Raw genomic sequence first — 19,384 nt, forward strand, 5'->3', positions numbered from 1 at the left:
ACAGGTCGGATAGCGCCCTGTATAGAACAGCCAGACTTGAATCTACTATACCAGAGAGAGAGAGACTCTCGTTCATATCCGTGTCCAATACATAAGCACACAATACCAGATCCAGAGCCCGTAGGACCAAGTTTAGGAAACCCTTCTCTAGATGTGGCCCCTGGAGTTAAACATCAGAATGGCTTGTATAAGAGTAGTATCGAAAACCCAGAGCTAAGAGCAACAGCATTAGGTCTGGGATTAATGGCAGATTGTCATGGTAACTTTGAAAAGAAAGAAAAAAATCCAGGGAGGTTCCTCTTCAGATTGACTCTCCCAACAAATCACAAGGCACACATGCCAAAATGTTGTAATTCAATACCAAAGTTTGCAGGCGAAACCTTTTGTGGTGGTTTAACCTGTTATGGCTAGGGGGCAGTATTTTCACGGCTGGATAAAAAACGTACCCGATCTGGTTACTACTCCTGCCCAGTAACTAGAATATGCATATAATTATTGGCTTTGGATAGAAAACACTCCAAAGTTTCTAAAACTGTTTGAATGGTGTCTGTGAGTATAACAGAACTCAAATGGCAGGTCAAAACCTGAGAGATTCCTTTACAGGAAGTGGCCTGTCTGACCATTTCTTGAACTTCTTTGCCATCTCTATCTTTTACAAAGGATCTCTGCTCTAACGTGACACTTCCTACGTCTTCCATGGGCGCTCAGAGCCCGGGAAAAACCTGAATGTCGTCATCCCAGCCCCAGGCTGAAACACATTATCGCCTTTCTCAAGTGGCCGATCAAGGGACTGTGGGCTTAGGCGCGTGCCCTGGCCGCCCCCGTCTTTGTGATTTTTCCTCTGTTTGCCGAAAAGGAGATTCCCGGTCGGAATATTATCGCTTTTTTACGAGATAAATTGCATAAAAATTGATTTTAAACAGCGGTTGACATGCTTCGAAGTACGCTAATGGAATATTTAGAATTTTTTTGTCACGAATTGCGCCATGCGCGCGACCCTGATTTACCATTTCGGATAGTTTCTGGAACGCACGAACAAAACGCCGCTATTCGGATATAACGATGGATTATTTGGGACCAAACCAACATTTGTTATTGAAGTAGCAGTCCTGGGAGTGCATTCTGACGAAGACAACAAAGGTAATAACATTTTTGTTATAGTAAATCTGATTTTGGTGAAGGCTAAACTTGCCGGGTGTCTAAATAGCTAGCCCGTGATGGCTGGGCTATGTACTTAGAATATTGCAAAATGTGCTTTCACCAAAAAGCTATTTTAAAATCGGACATATCGAGTGCATAGAGTTCTGTATCTATAATTCTTAAAAAAATTGTTATGCTTTTTGTGAACGTTTATCTTGAGTAATTTAGTAAATTGTTAGTAAATTCCCCGGAAGTATGCTAGTTCTGAACGTCACATGCTAATGTAAAAAGCTGTTTTTTGATATAAATATGAACTTGATTGAACAAAACATGCATGTATTGTATAACATAATGTCCTAGGGTTGTCATCTGATGAAGATCATCAAAGGTTAGTGCTGCATTTAGCTGTCTTCTGGGTTTTTGTGACATTATATGCTAGCTTGAAAAATGGGTGTCTGATTATTTCTGGCTGGGTACTCTGCTGACATAATCTAATGTTTTGCTTTCGCTGTAAAGCCTTTTTGAAATCGGACAGTGTGGTTAGATAAAGGAGAGTCTTGTCTTTAAAATGCTGTGAAATAGTCATATGTTTGAAAAATTGAAGTTTTTGGATTTTTGAGGAATTTGTAATTCGCGCCACGCCTATTATTGGAGCAGGTGTTCCGCTAGCGGAACGTCTAGATGTAAGAGGTTAACCTCTCTGGGGTATGTGGGACGCTAGCGTCCCACCTGCGGGACACACTATTCAACAGCCAGTGAAATAGCAGGCCGCCAAATTCAAAACAACAAAAATCTCATAATTCAAATTTCTGAAACATACAACTATTATATCCCATTTTAAAGATACACTTCTCGTTAATCCAACCACATTGTCCGATTTCAAAAAGGCTTTACGGCGAAAGCATAACATTAGATTATGTTAGGACAGCGCCTATACAAGAAAAACCACACAGCCGTTTTCCAAGCAAGGAGAGGCATCACAAAAACCAGAAATACAGCTAAAATGAATCACTAACCTTTGATCTTCATCAGATGGCACTCATAGGACTTCATGTTACACAGTACATGTATGTTTTGCTCGATAAAGTTCATATTTATATGCAAAAACCCCATTTTTACATTGACGTGTAATGTTCAGAAATGTTTTCCCTCCCAAACCTTCCGGTGAATGAGCACATCAATTTACAGAAATACTCATCATAAACGTTGATAAAATATTCAACAGTTATTCAAAGAATTATACATACACTTCTCCTTAATGCAACCGCTGTGTCAGATTTCAAAAAAGCTTTACAACGAAAGCACACTTTTCAATAATCTGAGTACTGCGCTCAGTCACAAAACCAAACCAGGAATCCCAGTTCCACTATAAATGTTCATTTGTTTCGATTACGTCCATCCTCTTTTTCCAAATACCTCCCATTTTGTTTGCTCGTTCAGTCGAGTAATCCAAATCCACTGTGCTCGCGCAGTTAGTTCAGACAAAGTCAAAAAAGTTATATTACAGTTCGTAGAAACATGTCAAACGATGTATAGAATCAATATTTAGGATGTTTTTCATAAATATTCCATAATATTCCAACTGGACGATTCCTTTGTCTTCAAAAAAGAAAAGGAACACAGCTAACTCTCACGGGAGTGCGTGCCACTGAGCTCATGTCATTTTCTCAGTCATCTGATTCCAATGGCTCTTATTCTCTCCCCATTCACAGTAGAAGCATGAAACAACGTTCTAAAGACTGTTGACATCTAGTGGAAGCCTTAGGAAGTGCAAAATGACCCCACAGACACTGTATATTGGATAGGGAATCACTTGAAAAACTACAAACCTCAGATTTCCACACTTCCTGGTTGGATTTTTTCTCAGGTTTTTGCCTGACATATGGGTTCTGTTATACTCAGACATCATTCAAACAGTTTTAGAAACTTCAGTGTTTTCTATCAAATTTACTAATAATATGCATATCTTAGCTTCTGGGACTGAGTAGCAGGCAGTTTACTCTGGGCACCTTCTTCATCCGGATGTCAAAATACTGCCCCCTACCCCGATGAAGTTAAGTGAAGGTGGTTGACGCAAACTAGCCACTTGTGAAATGCACTCATTAAAAATAACCTCTGATCTCCATCTTACTAGTTACTATTTTGTGTCCGGGGGATGTTTACGCTATGGCAACAAGTGGATAAGGCAGTGATGTAGGAAATCAGGATGTCCGAACTCTGCCCTTTTCTCTATGCCAAACGGACATTGTATGAGTACAGAAGTGTAAGCCAGAACATTGATAGGCCTACGTTGTGGGAGGCAACCCGTCTGTCTAGAAAGACTAGTACAAGAGGTCAGACGTAGACCCACCAGAGAGATTCACTTCATCTCTTCTGTTTTGCTTTCTATCCTGATATTCCAGGGCCTGCTGTGGATAAAAGCATAACATTTGATACAAACTTTCCTCAGATGATATGAAAACCTCCTAGGATGACCATTTCAAATGTTTCCAGGAAGCAAGTTATGAGATTTGCCATGCTCTAAGAAAGAGCCAACCCTGCTCCGCCGCATGGCTTGACCTCCATGGTATGTTTACGAAAGAATATCAGTCATCGGCTGTGTTTATATCACTGTGCTGTGGTTAAGCGGGTAAGGTTGACTTCAAAACACTGCCTTCATTTCTATTTGAAAGCTCTTTCTCCATGGCACCGTTCATAAGAGATGTTCCACCAATGACGTATGATGGTGAGGGCTGATGTCTGTCTGTGTATCAGATGATCCCTGACCCATGTGCTTACACAGCTGTTGATTCAGCACGCGAGACCGCACCCCTGTCCTGTCTCAGTTCCTCATCAGAGGGACGTGGAGGATACACGCAAGGTCACACACACATGGCACGAGAGAGAGAGAGAAAGGAAAATATAAGTGTCCCATCTTACCATACAATAAATCAATACGAAATCGACAACCACACCATTGTAGCAGGAGGGAAATGAGGCAGGTGTGCTATTTAGAATGCTTTGCAGTCTTAATCAGTAATCCATCATGAATGAATTAAATGCACACAGTAAATGAATTGGGCCTATTAGACATGCGACCATTGACGTCGAAAAAGGATATCTGGTTTCTGTCAAAATCAGAGCTAGTCATTTGAAATCAATGCAGATGAGCACTTTAGCACTTCAATTAACCAACCACCTCTGCATACTCTAAAGTACTGGCTTTCCAACAATGATTTCCACACATTCCCAAAAGCACGCTGCAATATCAAGCCCACAAATTGCAATTCTTGGCTTTCTGCTGTGCTAGCTTCCTCCATCTTTGCCATTGTTTTCATCTTTTAAAATATCTTGGTTCGCTATGCGAAATGACTATATAATCGCCATGATAACCAGTGAATCTTCTTCAGGAGAGCAGTAAATCAAGGCTGAGAAGCAGTCTGATCCAGGTACTGTAGATAGTCTGTGACGTGAATATGGAGTGCCCTTTTGGCTCAAATTCTGATCTGTATCAGGACACATGAATGCAGGGATGAGCAGTTGGCTGTCATTCCTACCCTGTGTTTGTTGTAGTCCTATTGCTTACGTTTTGACCACTACGTTACCTCTATAGCAACTCTATTGAAATCAGCTGTCGCTGTGGCCTTCGTGTCTGTGTGTGTGTTGGAGACTGGAGTGTGTGTGTGTGTTGTGTTTAAACTGTTAATTGAGTATGGTAACTCCCCCTCTCTCATGAATAACCATGCATGGGACTCCAGGGAACTTTGAGCCACTCCCTCCCTCCGATCCAGCACCTCGGCGCATACGGATCAATGGTCAGTGACTATTCCATTTGCTAGTCCTGCTATAAATTAAGGCTATTTAAACAGAGGGGGGCATCGATCTCCCCCGTGCCAGGGCAAGGCCTAGCAGGCTGGAAGCCTTGGAGATTGTAGCATCAGCTTGGGCCACTCACTTTATCGCCAGCAGGACACACATTAGGGCACAGTCACACTCTGATACATGTACATTATCACAAACCCTTAGAATCTGTCTTGAAGTTTCTGTGTTTTCCATCGGTCATGGTAAGCCAAATATAGTTAAGTACCAGTGCCGTTCACCTGTATGGGAGTGAGCATTGTGAACAAGTCCAAAAAAACAGATTGAACCAAAGTCTGCTTCAGCTTTCACCCTACTCCCCTGTTATCTCTCTCTTCCCCCTCTGCGCTGCTCCGAACAGGATTTGTGGGATTATTAGAAATCCATGAGGTCCAGGAGACATGTATTAAAATGTCATTTTGTTTAGGCTTTCCTTCAGATTAATGTTAACAATCAAGAAGGGCCACCCTCTTCAAAAGGAGACCGTTGTTATGGAGGATCAGAGCCTCTCCCCCGGGGGGCAAGACTTAGCCTCCACCTCTTCATTCCCTTTGTCCCTCCCTTCTCTCCTCCTGTTCAGTGTTCATCTTCTATATTTTAAACACAGAAAAGCTTTGAAAGTGTATTAAAGCACCACACTTTTTTTTGTACTGAGCTTGGTACAACACGTACAGATTCTAGGCCCGATTCTCTTCGTTTGTGGTTTCTGTGTTGACTTGTAGCCCTCTGCTACTAAATGAGCTTACCCAAATCCAATAGTCATTTCATTATTTCGGTGGCTAAAAATCTGCCGCAAAATAAGTCTACCAAGCCACTAGAATATTAAAGACCCTGTCACAAGCCAAGCATGTTTCTCTGCACAAGGCAAGCATCTTGGTTTTGTCCAAAATGCCACCGCTATGCAGAAGACACCATTCTGTATACTTCTGGCCCTTCTTTGGACACTGGTATAACTAACCTCCAGACGAGCTTCAATGCCATAAAACTCTCCTTCCGTGGCCTCCAACTTCTCTTAAACACAAGTGAAACTAAATGCATGCTCTTCAATCGATTGCTGCCCACACCTGCCCACCCGTCCAGCATCACTACTCTGGACGGTTCTGACTTAGAATATGTGGACCACTACAAATACCTACAGTTGAAGTTTACATATACCTTAGCCAAATACATTTAAACTCAGTTTTTCACAATTCCTGACATTTAATCAGAGTAAAAATTCCCTGTCTTAGGTCAGTTAGGATCACCACTTTATTTTAAGAATAATTGTCAGAATAATAGTAGAGAATTATTTATTTCAGCTTTTATTTATTTCATCACATTCCCAGTGGGTCAGAAGTTTACATACACTCAATTAGTATTTAGTAGAATTGCCTTTAAATTGTTTAACTTGGGTCAAACGTTATGGGTAGCCTTCCACAAGCTTCCCACAATAAGCTGGGTGAATTTTGGCCCATTCCTCCTGACAGAGTTGGTGTAACTGAGTCAGGTTTGTAGGCCTCCTTGCTCGCATACGCTTTTTCAGTTCTGCCCACAAATTTTCTATAGGATTGAGGTCAGGGCTTTGTGATGGCCACTCCAATACATTGACTTTGTTGTCCTTAAGCCATTTTGCCACAACTTTGGAAGTATGCCTGGGGTCATTGTCCATTTGGAAGACCCATTTGCGACCAAGCTTTAACTTCCTGACTGATGTCTTGAGATGTTGCTTCAATATATCCACATACTTTTCCATCCTCATGATGTCATCTATTTTGTTAAGCGCACCAGTCCCTCCTGCAGCAAAGCACCCCCACAACATGATGCTGCCACCCCCGTGCTTCACGGTTGGGATGGTGTTCTTCGGCTTGCAAGCTTCCCCCTTTTTCCTCCAAACATAACAGATGGTCATTATGGCCAAACAGTTCTATTTTTGTTTCATCAGACAAGAGGACATTTCTCCAAAAAGTACGATCTTTGTCCCCATGTGCAGTTGCAAACCGTAGTCTGGCTTTTTTATGGCGGTTTTAGAGCAGTGGCTTCTTCCTTGCTGAGCGGCCTTTCAGGTTATGTCGATTTAGGACTCGTTTTACTGTGGATATAGATAGTGTTGTACCTGTTTCTTCTGGCATCTTCACAAGGTCCTTTGCTGTTTTGGGATTGATTTGAACTTTTCGTACCAAAGAACGTTAATCTCTAGGAGACAGAACGCATCTCCTTCCTGAGCAGTATGACGGCTGCGTGGTCCCATGGTGTTTATACTTGCGTTCTATTGTTTGTACAGATGAACGTGGTACCTTCAGGCGTTTGGAAATTGAACCAGACTTGTGTTGGTCTGCAATTTGTTTTCTGAAGTCTTGGCTGATTTTCTTTTGATTTTCCCATGATGTCAAGCAAAGAGGCACTGAGTTTGAAGGTAGGCCTTGAAATACATCCACAGGTACACCTCCAATTGACTCAAATTATGACAATTCGCCTATCAGAAGCTTCTAAAGCCGTGACATCATTTTCTGGAGTTTTCCAAGCTGTTAAAAGGCACAGTCTACTTAGTGTATATAAACTTCTAACCCACTGGAATTGTGACACAGTGAAATAGAAGTGAAATAATCTGTCTGTAAACAATTGTTCGAAAAATTACTTGTGTCATGCACAAAGTAGATGTCCTAACCGACTTGCCAAAACTATAGTTTGTTAACAAGACATTTGTGGAGTGGTTGAAAAACGAGTTTTAATGACTCCAACCTAAGTGTATGTAAACTTTCGACTTCAACTGTAGGTGTCTGGTTAGACTGTAAACTCTCCTTCCAGACTCACATTAAGCATCTCCAATCCAAAATTAAATCTAGAATTGGCTTCCTATTTCGCAACACTGCCTCCTTCACTCATGCTGCCAAACATACCCTCGTAAAACTGACTATCCTACCGATCCTTGACTCTGGCGATGTCATTTACAAAATAGCCTCCAACACTACTCAGTAAACTGGATGCAGTCTATCACAGTGCCATCCGTTTTGTCACTAAAGCCCCATATATTACCCACCACTGCAACCTGTATGCTCTCGTTGGCTGGCCCTCGCTTCATATTTGTTGCCAAACCCACTGGCTCCAGGTCATCTATAAGTCTTTGCTAGGTAAAGCCCCGCTTATCTCAGCTCACTGGTCACCATAGCAGTACCCACCCGTGGCATGCGCTCCAGCAGGTATATTTCACTGGTCACCCCCCCTAAAGCCAATTACTCCTTTGGCCGCCTTTCCTTCCAGTTCTCTGCTGCCAATGACTGGAACGAACTGCAAAAATCACTGAAGCTGGAGACTCATTTCTCCCTCACTAACTTTAAGCACCAGCTGTCAGAGCAACTCACAGATCACTGCACCTGTACATAGCCCATCTGTAAATCGCTCATCCAACTACCTCATCCCCGTTCTGTTATTTTGCTCCTTTGCACCCCAGTATCTCTACTTGCATGCTCATCTTCTGCACATCTATCACTCCAGTGTTTAATTGCTATATTGTAATTATTTTGCCACTATGGCCTATTTGTTGCCTTACCTCCCTTATCCTACCTCATTTGCACACACTGTATATAGACTTTTTCTATTGTATGTTTATTTATTCCATGTGTAACTCTGTTTGTGTCGCACTGCTTTGCTTTATCTTGGCCAGGTCACAGTTGTAAATGAGAACTTGTTCTCAACTAGCCTACTCGGTTAAATAAAGGTGAAATAAAAAATTCTAAAATGTCATGTATGGTGCACTACTTTTGACCAGGGCCCATAGGGTTGCTGCCTCTGTCTCCTCCAGTTGGAATGTATGCTATAAGTAGGGAGACAATAGACTTCTCCACTGAAGTGAGAAATGAATGGGATTCAATCAATGGGAGACAACATCTGGCTGCTGTCAAACCTAAATGCCATATTAGCCTATTATGAATCCCAGAGATTCTACCTCCCCATTTGTCTCAATTATCAATTTTTTTTCATGCTAATTTCTCTGTTTTATTAGTCGCTCACATATGATGTCGTTGGGAAACAAATCATTTCATTAGGGTTGTTTTATTGTGACGGTAATCACCTTAGTTTCCTGTGCCAGGCTGCAGTAATGTTGCTGGTGAATTAGTATGGTGGTGAACAACACCAAGTCAGGACAGAACGTCTGGCATGAATGTACCTCACCTCTAAAACTGATCTACAGGTGATTTGTGTGTGGGTTGGTGGGTGTGCGTGACTGGGTATGGGTAGACAGTTTGAAAGCCAGGACCCGCTTTTGGTGCTTGACTGTAAACAGTGTTGGTGCTTTTGTGGGTAGCTATGCCATCTTCAGTTTGACCAAACAACGCAAAGACACTGGAAGAATAATTGCAGTCACAAATGCTGACTGTTGTTTTCAAGTTTATTTCAGTCAGTGCACTCCTTCCCAATTGTGGCCATAACTATTGTGTGTAAAAATAGGAAAGAAGATTTTTGCCATCTCCCCCAGAAATTCAACACCATTTACTGTTTTCCAGGGATGGCTGTAAAACCTGCACTCTGTAGACTGGTTGCATCCGAAATGGCACCCTATTCCCTATATAGTATACTAGTTTTGATCAGAGCTCAATGGGATGCAGCTTTTGTAGATTCTTTGACGCAGGGCTGAAAACTCCCCCAGGCGTGTTCTCATTTCAGCTATAGTATCTTTAATGGGCACGTCCCAACTGACTTATCCCTCACTGGGGTCAATGTATAAGAACGCAGTCATGCCTACCTGAGGTTAGTGTAGTGAAAGTAAAGCCTCTTAGTGAGGGATCCTATGGGACAGAGACGTGGATTCACATCCACACTCCTATGGGTTTGATTAGAGTTGGAACCACAACGTTTTGGGAAATGTAATGCCATGAGGTTCTTTCCCCCTCTCAGCTTTGCACACTCCGCAAGCTCCTCCTGCGCTTTGATGAGTTTCATCTGAGACCTACCTGCGTCTTTTATTGTCTCCTGTATCTTGACCTCTACTCCCGTCTCTGCTTTGTGTGTGTGTGTTAGGGATGTCCCCGACCGAGAGAGAATCGACCAAGATTGGTCGTTCTATGTTGCAAAATTCAGTGAAAAATGACTATTTTGATCTAATGCTTGCTTCATTGAGAAATTTGATCATAGAACTTTCCGGAGGATTAAATTACGTATTTTCCTGATGTTGAAATCAGGTACATTTTTGGTTCTGAATGAAAGGTGAAAATTTGCATTTACATTTGTTGAAAATATGTTAAAAAAAATTGTAATTCATTCTATACCCAACTTTCAACTGCACATTCTCAATCTATTAAGCATTCTGTCACACTAATACATTTTAAATGTATTTAATATAGGAAAGAAAAGACGCACCAACTGATTGCAATATAATATGTATTATTGCTCCCATCTGTCCCATGCACTTATGTTCATTTTTCAAAGCTTTTAAATTGGCAGCGACGTTCAAAGGAATCCAAACAGACCACTTCAACGACTTTCTCAGTAACTGTTACAGAATTATTTTATTTTCTTACTATGACTGACATGTTGTTTATCTACCTTAGTTGAATGCACTGACTGTCAGTCGATCTGGATAAGAGTGTCTGCTGAATGACCAAAATGTCCCGAAAATACGTCTTTTCACCTTTCATTCAGAACCTTAAACTTGCCTCTTTTTTTTTTTTTTTTTTACATATTAAAATAAATCTTACTGGGTGTTGTCATTGGGAAATTTTGCATGAAAAGTCTCCCTGGTCCCTAAACGTCTTCGCTCCGTGAGAGAAGCAGAAATGAAAGAACTTTACATATGTCAACTAGATTTATGCATTCATTCTATAATTTTCTGACATTCTGGTGAGCAAGGCTTTATTTAGTATTCTAGAGCATCACAAGTAATGACAATGAGAAGCTGCATATATGTAATTATAGACAAGTTGACTAACAAATAACCTACCTAATGTCAGAAATTATAAGCAGAAAAAAATATCTAAATGAGGCTTAACTTAAAAAAAAATAATAATAATAATTATCCTGCATCCCCTGTCAAAAAAAAAAACTGAATAGGAATATTATTTTTATTCATGGGTACAGGGATACTCGTGAGTGGAATGTCAAAGCTGCATGTAAACAGCTTATCCTGAAATAATACCTTTATCGGGATTGGGCTATTATTCAGAATACTGTGCACATGTAAACGTGGTCACTGACGTGAGCTTGCTCATTGACTATTGCTCAGGTGTTGAGAAAAGATGCACAAAGCTAGTAACACAGGGGTAGTAGCTCCTCAAGTAAAAATCAGTGCAGGGTTTGACTGCCCTCTCTGTTCTAGCCTCTCTCGTTCTGTCTGTGTATGTACATGTGTGCCCCAACGGATCAATCTGTGTTCAGGTGCACATGTTTACCTGACCCTGTTTCCTGTCCCCCCGGACTGCTTCTCTATCAGACCAGTCTACACTACAGTAAACTGCCTAGTAGGAGCAGTAGCTCCAGAACTCTGCTAACCACCATAGATCAGGCACATATTTAATTCAATACCCTTCTGTCTGCAATGAGCTTCGGCCTTTCTGTTCGTCAGCTACAGAGTTCCATTAACTTCAGTTATCCAGGCACACATTCAATTAAATACACTTCAATAGGCCTTTCTTGAAAAGTCCTTGGGAGACAAATCAATCACCAGTAAATGTGATCTTTCTTTCAGCTGTATCTTTTAGCGATATCCGTGCAAGGTTTATATATGGATTCGTGACTGTTTAAAAAAAATAAAAAATGTTTTCTACGTTTTTTCAAATATCTATTTTTATTACAGAAAGCACTGAATCGTGACTTGTATTGGAGTTGTGACAGACTTCAAAGAGAAGTTTGTTAAGTTCTCCCCCCCCCCTCCAAACAGAACCCTTTTGGTGTGTTCTCTATAGTCTAGTGCTTGGCATAGTGTTGGATCCAGCCTCAGTCCTGTTGATGGACAACATGGCTCTTCACTCTCCAGATCAGGTCAGCAGCACTGTTGTTCAGAATTGCAAAGTCACGTCAGGCTATGCCAACTAGACAGACCTGCCAATGGATCCATCCATGCCAGAGGGCAAGGTCAAAATAGTGTGCATGGCTGTCCAAGAAAACGATCTCACCCCAGGACACCTCAAGTAATGAAAAATACAAATAAACACAGGAGCACTATTTCTTGATATTTGAAGGACAAACGGGGCTGACGTTTTGGCGTGTCAGACGCCTGCGGGAGCTTGTGTGTGTACAAATGGAAGGCCAAACCCACCACTGATGCGTCCTCTCCTTCAGTGTGGACCTCAGCTTGTAACTGTGAGTCATTTTGCATGCCCAACAACCCCAGGCATAATATCAGTAGCCTAGTCAAACTGAGCACCGTGCCCGGCTTCGCCAGGTAAGCGGCCTGTTCCTGATCTTGCACATCTGCACGGCGCCTTCGGCATTCAAATGCTAAAATGGCTTGTGTGATATTACGCTATTAGTTGAGTGACAACCTACGTCATTTGCTAGGTTATTGTTATCTATGCGTTGTTGAAAATGATGTTTTACCGGAATAAAAGTCAACTACCAGAGGAAAGTTAATTAGAGGGTGATGCTGATATCAGTACCAAAGTGGGAGAACAAAAAACGTAGGCTACATTGCCTCCCCCTCCCCCCACAGATGCGTATCGAATTGTCTTGAAAGGAAAATATGCACATCTGATGATAATTTGAAGGAAAATCTAGAGGCTGACGTTGTCAGATGCCTGCCTCAGAGCCGTATAGTGTGTGTGTGAGGACTCGAGTCCGAGCCTCTCTATGAACTGTGAAATATTAACGTCCTTCACCCAAATAATGTAAATAAACAGGGTCTCTTCACACTGTATATGAGAGCATGTATTGGGATTATATCTCATATAAACAAAGTGTGTATTGAGAAGCATGTGTATTGACTTCTGTCTCTCCAGATGAAGACTGTGAGTGTGGCCCTGGTGTTGTGTCTCAACGTGGGGGTGGACCCTCCTGACGTGGTCAAGACGTCACCCTGCGCCAGACTGGAGTGCTGGATCGGTAAGAACACACAAACACACACACACTTGCATAACCTGTTCCATACTCAACTCGCACACAAATAATTCATAATAATAAAGCCGTTATTAAGACATATCTGTGGGAAACATTGGCTTTCTTCTAATGTGTCCAACCTTCTCCTCAACCCATGTTGCCTTGATAGTATGTCCTGAGCTCCTCTAGTTGATGTTCCAGGCGCTGAAAGAATCGCGTATCCAGTATAACTTGGAGAGAACCCCTTCAGTGAGCATTATGCGACCTCAGCATTCGAAAACATTATATTCGATGCACTTCCAGAAGGACTTGTTTGCGGTGTGTCATTTCCGTCTGTAGATGTAGCCTTCATGCGCCAGGATATTTTTGGGAAGCACGAAGAGGATAAATTCGGTTTCCATTGCTTGTCAGGGACATCACCAGGACTTTGGATAAGTGAGTGCCCCTGGAAAGTTGGTGGACTAGAATTTCCTCTTCATATTGCAGGCTTACGATCTGTGTATTCATCCACTCTTTTTTTCTCAGACCCACAAATACAATGATTTGCCGGTACTCTGTCAGTCCCTGGTTTTCAGGGCTGAGCCCCTGGTTGTGAATCTCTGGTGACATCCCTGTTGCTTGTTCTGACCTCCTCCAAGAATGCTGAGGGTAGCAGTGCAAGATTGCTGGACAATCAAAGCCATCCATCCAACCCATTTATTCAGATCTGGTAGTTGATAGATTGGGCCTAGTTATTGTTCATTAACAGCATACATTTGCATTCATTCTCTTAAATCTCTTAAAATAGCCTATATTCTTCTTGTGCAATGTATAGCCTACTGTACTGTTTGTACTGTCTGCCTGTCTTGGTGAGAATCTTAAGTTTAATAAAATACTAAAATAGCATTCTTTAGTTTGTGTGCTTATTATTATTATTCCTCACCAGCCAGGGTAGGGCAGCACTTTACAACATTCTAATGTTATAGTCTTGTGAATCTCTCAAGCATATTTTTTTTAATTGAAAATGGGAACAGTGGGAGAGATGGACACTACTGATTTAAAAACAAAAGGGACTACTTTCTCATTCATATTATCAAGATATGAGGTGAGTATCAAAATGGTTTCAAAATATGCCCTTGCCTTAAAGTTGAACCTCAGGTAGATCTGTGTGTGTGTGTGTGTATTAGCAGAGAGAACAGTCTATGACTAATAAAAAATGTTACTAGTGTGGTTGGAGTCCTTGACAATTGTTTGGGCCTTCCTCTGAGTCTAATCATAGGCTGTTACTTTGTCTCTAAAATCACAATGTTTACATTAATATAGTCATGTGACAGTCATTTTTAATTGAAACGTCCAAATGTCGGTCTTTTACCAGGTTCTATTTTCATGATTGATGAAAATTCAGTATGCTATAGTCTAATATTCTGCCCATTTTGAACACATTGGTTTTAGGCCATATAAAGAACAGCTGTGTATGATTTAATGAAAAGCAGCAAACAGACACATTGTTTCACTTTAATGAAAGACTCCAGGGGCTTTACTTTGATTTTAGAAGTGGGGGGGGGGCGGCAACCTGTCTGGGGGCACCTAAAGCTCATTCCCTGCATTTTACACAATCCAATGTGCCGTCTCTATTTAGAACAAAAAGTAAGCAAAAATGCCCTCTGTCACCAAGCTAGGTAAGAGATCATTATTAATATGTTTAAGTGATTAATAAGACTGAACTAAATCAAAGGTGATTCTGTAATAAATGTTGTGTTGCACCTTTAACCAATAGCCTAACAAATGAGCAACTCGTGAATAAAATACAGACTTTTGATTGTTTTTATTAAGAAATCCGCTATATCAAATTTCAGCCAGACCAGCCTGCCTGCCTAACCAGCCAGCCAGCCTAACTCGGCTCTCTCCCAACACAATTTCCTCCCCGTTCAATCATAGCTTTTTATTTATTTTTATTCCCAAGGGAAAGGTTTTGAAACAGAAAACAAAACAAAAAACCCAACACACCCCACTCAAATTTAGGATCTTAGTGAAACATTCAGGATTGGTTTCGGGTGTGTTAGGCCAAGGACAGAGTGACAACGCACAGGACTGAAACCAGGGATTGCCTAAATGGGTATATCCCCTGACGTGGGCATGTTTTCAATACAGACTCCTTTAGTCGTACTGTATTCCGTATAAGGCATCCAGACCTTGTAAAAGTTGTTCAGTATACCCTTAATCTGGTAATAAATCAAGTCTAGTGATACATAACTTGACATTGTGGGAGGATAACCAACCTTTGAATTAATGGCAATGCATTTCTTAGCCCCTATAAATGTTTGGTTACACAGATTCTTCTGATAAGTCTCAAGTATCAACATTTCCAAGCAAACAAAACAGGGAGAAGGGAGAATCTGTCGTCATGCTGAGATAAAAGAACATACTTGTTGCCAGAATTCAGCCAGCCTTCACAAGACCTTACAGTGCATTCAGAAAGTATTCAGACCCCTTGACTTTTTCCACATTTTGTTACATTACAGCCTTACTCTAAAAGGGATTAAATAAGATGTTTTCCTCATCAATCTACACACAATACCCCATAATGACAATGCGAAAACAGGTTTTTAAAATGTTTACTAATTTATAAAAAATAATAATACCTTATTTACATACGTTTTCAGACCCTTTGCTATTAGACTTCAAATTGAGCTCAGATGTGTCCTGTTTCCATTGATCATCCTTGATGTTTCTACAACTTGATTGGAGTCCACCTGTGGTAAATTGATTGGACATGATTTGGAAAGGCACACACCTGTCTATATATAGTCCCACAGTTGACAGTGCATGCCAAAGCAAAAACCAAGCCATGAGGTCGAAGGAGTTGTCCGTAGAACTCTGAGACAGGATTGTGTCGCGGCACAGATCTGGGGAAGGGTACCAAAACATTTCTGCAGCATTGAAGGTCCCCAAGAACATAGTGGCCTCCATCTCAAATCTTAGAAGTTTAGAATCACAAAGACTCTTCCTAGAGCTGGCCGGCCGGCCAAACTGAGCAAGTGTGGGAGAAGGGCCTTGGTCAGGGAGGTGACCAAGAACCTGATGGTCACTCTGCCAGAGTTCCTCTCTGGAGATGGGTGAATCTTCCAGAAGGACAACCATCTCTGCAGCACTTCACCAATCAGGCCTTTATGGTAGTGTGTCCAGACAGAAGCCACTTTTAAGTAGAAGGCACATGACAGTCCACTTGGAGTTTGCCAAAAGCCACATAAAGACTCTCAGACCATGAGAAACAAGATTCTCTGGCCTGAATGCCAAGCATCACGTCTGGAGGAAACCTGGCACCATCCCTACGGTGAAGCATGGTGGTGGCAGCATCATCCTGTGGGGATGTTTTTCAGGGGCAGGGACTGGGAGACTAGTCAGGATCGAGGGAAAGATGAACGGAGCGGTTCTTGACGAAAACCTCCTCCAGAACACTCAGGATCTCAGACTGGCGCGAAGGTTCACCTTCCAACAGGAAAATGACCCTAAGCACACAGCCAAGACAATGCAGGAGTGGCTTTGGGACACTTTGAGTGGCCCAGCCAGAGCTCAAACATCTCTGGAGAGACCTGAAAATACCTGTGCTGCAACGCTCCCCATCCAACCTGACAGAGCTTGAGAGGATCTGCCTAGAAGAATGGGAGAAACTCTCCAAATACAGGTGTGTCAAGCTTGTAGCGTCATACCCAAGAAGACTCGAGGCTGTACTCGCTGCTAAAGGTGCTTCAACAAAGGACTGAGTAAAGGGTCTGCTGAATACCTATGTAAATGTCATTACATTTTTTTTTTGTATATATACATTTACAAAAATATCTACAAACCTGTTTTTGCTTTGTCATTATGGGGTATTGTGTATAGATTGGTTAGGGGGAAAACACTATTTAATCCATTAGAATAAGACTAACGTAACAATGTGGAAAAATTCAAGGGGTCTGAATACATATGAAAATATGTCCCCTTTTGTGTTTTACACCTCCAGCAGAGGAATAACATTTCTGAGTGTATGCAATTCAGTTTCACTGGCATCTAGTGCGTTCTATGGATGGTCTGAAACTGCAGTCATTTATGTCTGAGATGATGATGATGATGATGAATGCACATGTTCATATCATCAATAGCTTCTACCAGGTTGTGTGTTGTGTCATTGGAAAATGCCTCCATCAACCCTTGATACAGTTTGGAAATCAACTTTGGAGGGTTGTCAGACTGCCTTAAAATAGCATCTTGCTTGTCCGGAATCTGTAGAAATTCACCTTGCCTGCGTCAGACTGGTCTTCCCTAGCTGCCTGCTGAGATCCCTGTCACCATCTGATCCTCCTAAAAATTAGGGATGACAAAATAATTACCTTGGTGTACATTTATACATTGATTCTATTCTTAGATAATATAATTGTTCAATAATTGAAATGACCATTATTCCCGGACAGTATCTTTAAACTGAAAATGCTGTCTTGTAGCTACTGTAGGTCTACCCTTCAATTCAAGATGGAACTTTGTATCATTCACTGATATTGTTAATATACAGCAAAATTGGCTGTCTGACCATTTTGGGACCCCTGTCACCATCTGATCCTGCAAAGACATGTCAAGCATAGTGTTGTCTACTGACTGCACTAGAGGGCTGCATTCCCGCGGGTCGCGACAAAGATCGTTGCGGCGCGGTTGGCATTTTTCATGGTCAGACAGACGACTTTGGGATGCAAATATTTTTGTTGTCTAACAGATTATTTGGAATCGTTCCTCTGTCTGCTTTGTATGCGTTGGCCTTCCTATTGTATTAACAGCACATATATTTTTCACGTTATTCACGCATGCTTCAACTTCAGTAGTCTACCTCTCCTAGTTGGGCGTGAGAGTTCAACTGCGCCTCGTATGTGGTCTCATTGATATAGAGTAGGCTGCCTACATGCGCAGAGAATCACGTGGCGGGTAATTTGAATATGAAATTAACTTAAATATCATTAGACTGTAGTTTACTACAGTATCTAAATACATATTGATAATGGAAAGAAGTGGAGGGCTCTCCACCAAAGTGAGTCGAAGTGCAATCAACACATTTAATCATCATACTACCTTTTTCGTTTTCAGTAAGTATTGATGACCTTTTTTTGGCTCGGCCTGCAAATCGTCCTCCTAAAAGGTAGGCTATATCCTATAGAGCTACGCAAAACGTAGCAGGTGTCGCTGTCATCAAGTTTGCTGCTTCCAGTTCAGTAGCTATACCTGTGAGATCAGGTGCCCGTGTGGTCTCAATTCAATAGTAGGCTATAGCCTATACATGGGATGAGAAGCACGGGGCAGTTCTTTCCAAGGAAATGTACTTCCTAAATAGGCCTATGATTAGGCTATACTTTACTACATTGCTTAGAATATTGATCATCCATATTTCTGTTTGTAAATCTTCCCACTGCTAAAAGGTAGGCTATAAAAATAGCTCAAGAGAAAGTGCAAGTTTGTCCAACTCTGCTCACTTCAACTACATCTAGCATCTTGGCTGATATAGCCCACTAACACACTATAAGGACCATGTGAGAATCTCTGGAAATGTAACCTATTTCCTACATAATTGTGCATTTGATATTGCCTATAGGGCATAAAATTGCGGGGACCATGGCTGGCAAGTGATCTGCGTCACATACGGCTAAAATAACATTGCGGGACTGCGGTTGGGTTTGGGACCAGTTCTTGTGGTAGCGAGTGGGAGTCGGGCAGAAAGCCAGCAGGCTGCGAGTGGGATGGGGAAGACATAACAAAGACATAACAAAGACATAACATTTCCATACAAACAACAGCTGTTAGTAATAATAGCCACCTCATATTGCTATCTATCTGACAGATAACTAGAGGCTAGAACTGACCTGACTGTGGTAGCTACTAGCTAGCATAGCTGATTAATTTACCTCAGTCAAGAGGGGATGAAACATTACCTAATGTTACAATACTAGCTCAGTTTTGTTTTTTCCGTTAAGTTAAACAGCAGTTACCTTGCCAGCTACATCAGTCAACTGAAGAGTAGCCAGTTTTTGCTCTGCTTGCTTTTACAACTTTGTGAAAGAGCGCAACACATACACACTGAACTATCTTCAACTCTCCTGTGCTGGTCCAGCCAGCCTTCCAGAAGCTTTGCCTTCACACAGCCTGTCAGCCTGCTCTGTGGCATCAGCATGGTCCTAAATCCAGCTAGCTGAACAATAAATAGCCTACCCGACTGCTCGGAGGCGACCTTATGTCATAAAGCACACCTTTACCGCTTTTTGTATCACATTGCAATGATAAAACTGGGGGGGAACAAAAATGCAATTTCAGAATGTGGGGGGGACATGACCCCTTGTCCCAAGTGAAAGTTGTGCCCCAGAATGACTCACACAGGCAATAGGCTATACAGCTGGCTTCAGTTTCC

The 19,384-nt window shown here is 41.7% G+C and overlaps 1 protein-coding gene across 1 annotated transcript in view; it reads left to right on the forward strand.

Moving 5' to 3' along the window:
• LOC106588110 (regulatory-associated protein of mTOR) overlaps positions 1 to 19,384 on the forward strand; it is a 215,231-nt gene that overhangs the window by 14,158 nt on the left and 181,689 nt on the right. The window contains exon 3 of the mRNA XM_082965118.1: positions 12,885 to 12,987. Coding sequence (XP_082821244.1) covers positions 12,885 to 12,987 — 103 coding nt within the window. The remainder of the gene's footprint in view (positions 1 to 12,884; positions 12,988 to 19,384) is intronic.

This window comes from Salmo salar, chromosome 02, assembly GCF_965601325.2.
Source record: "Salmo salar chromosome 02, fSalSal1, whole genome shotgun sequence".
In the NCBI taxonomy this organism is placed as follows: Eukaryota; Metazoa; Chordata; class Actinopteri; order Salmoniformes; family Salmonidae; genus Salmo; species Salmo salar.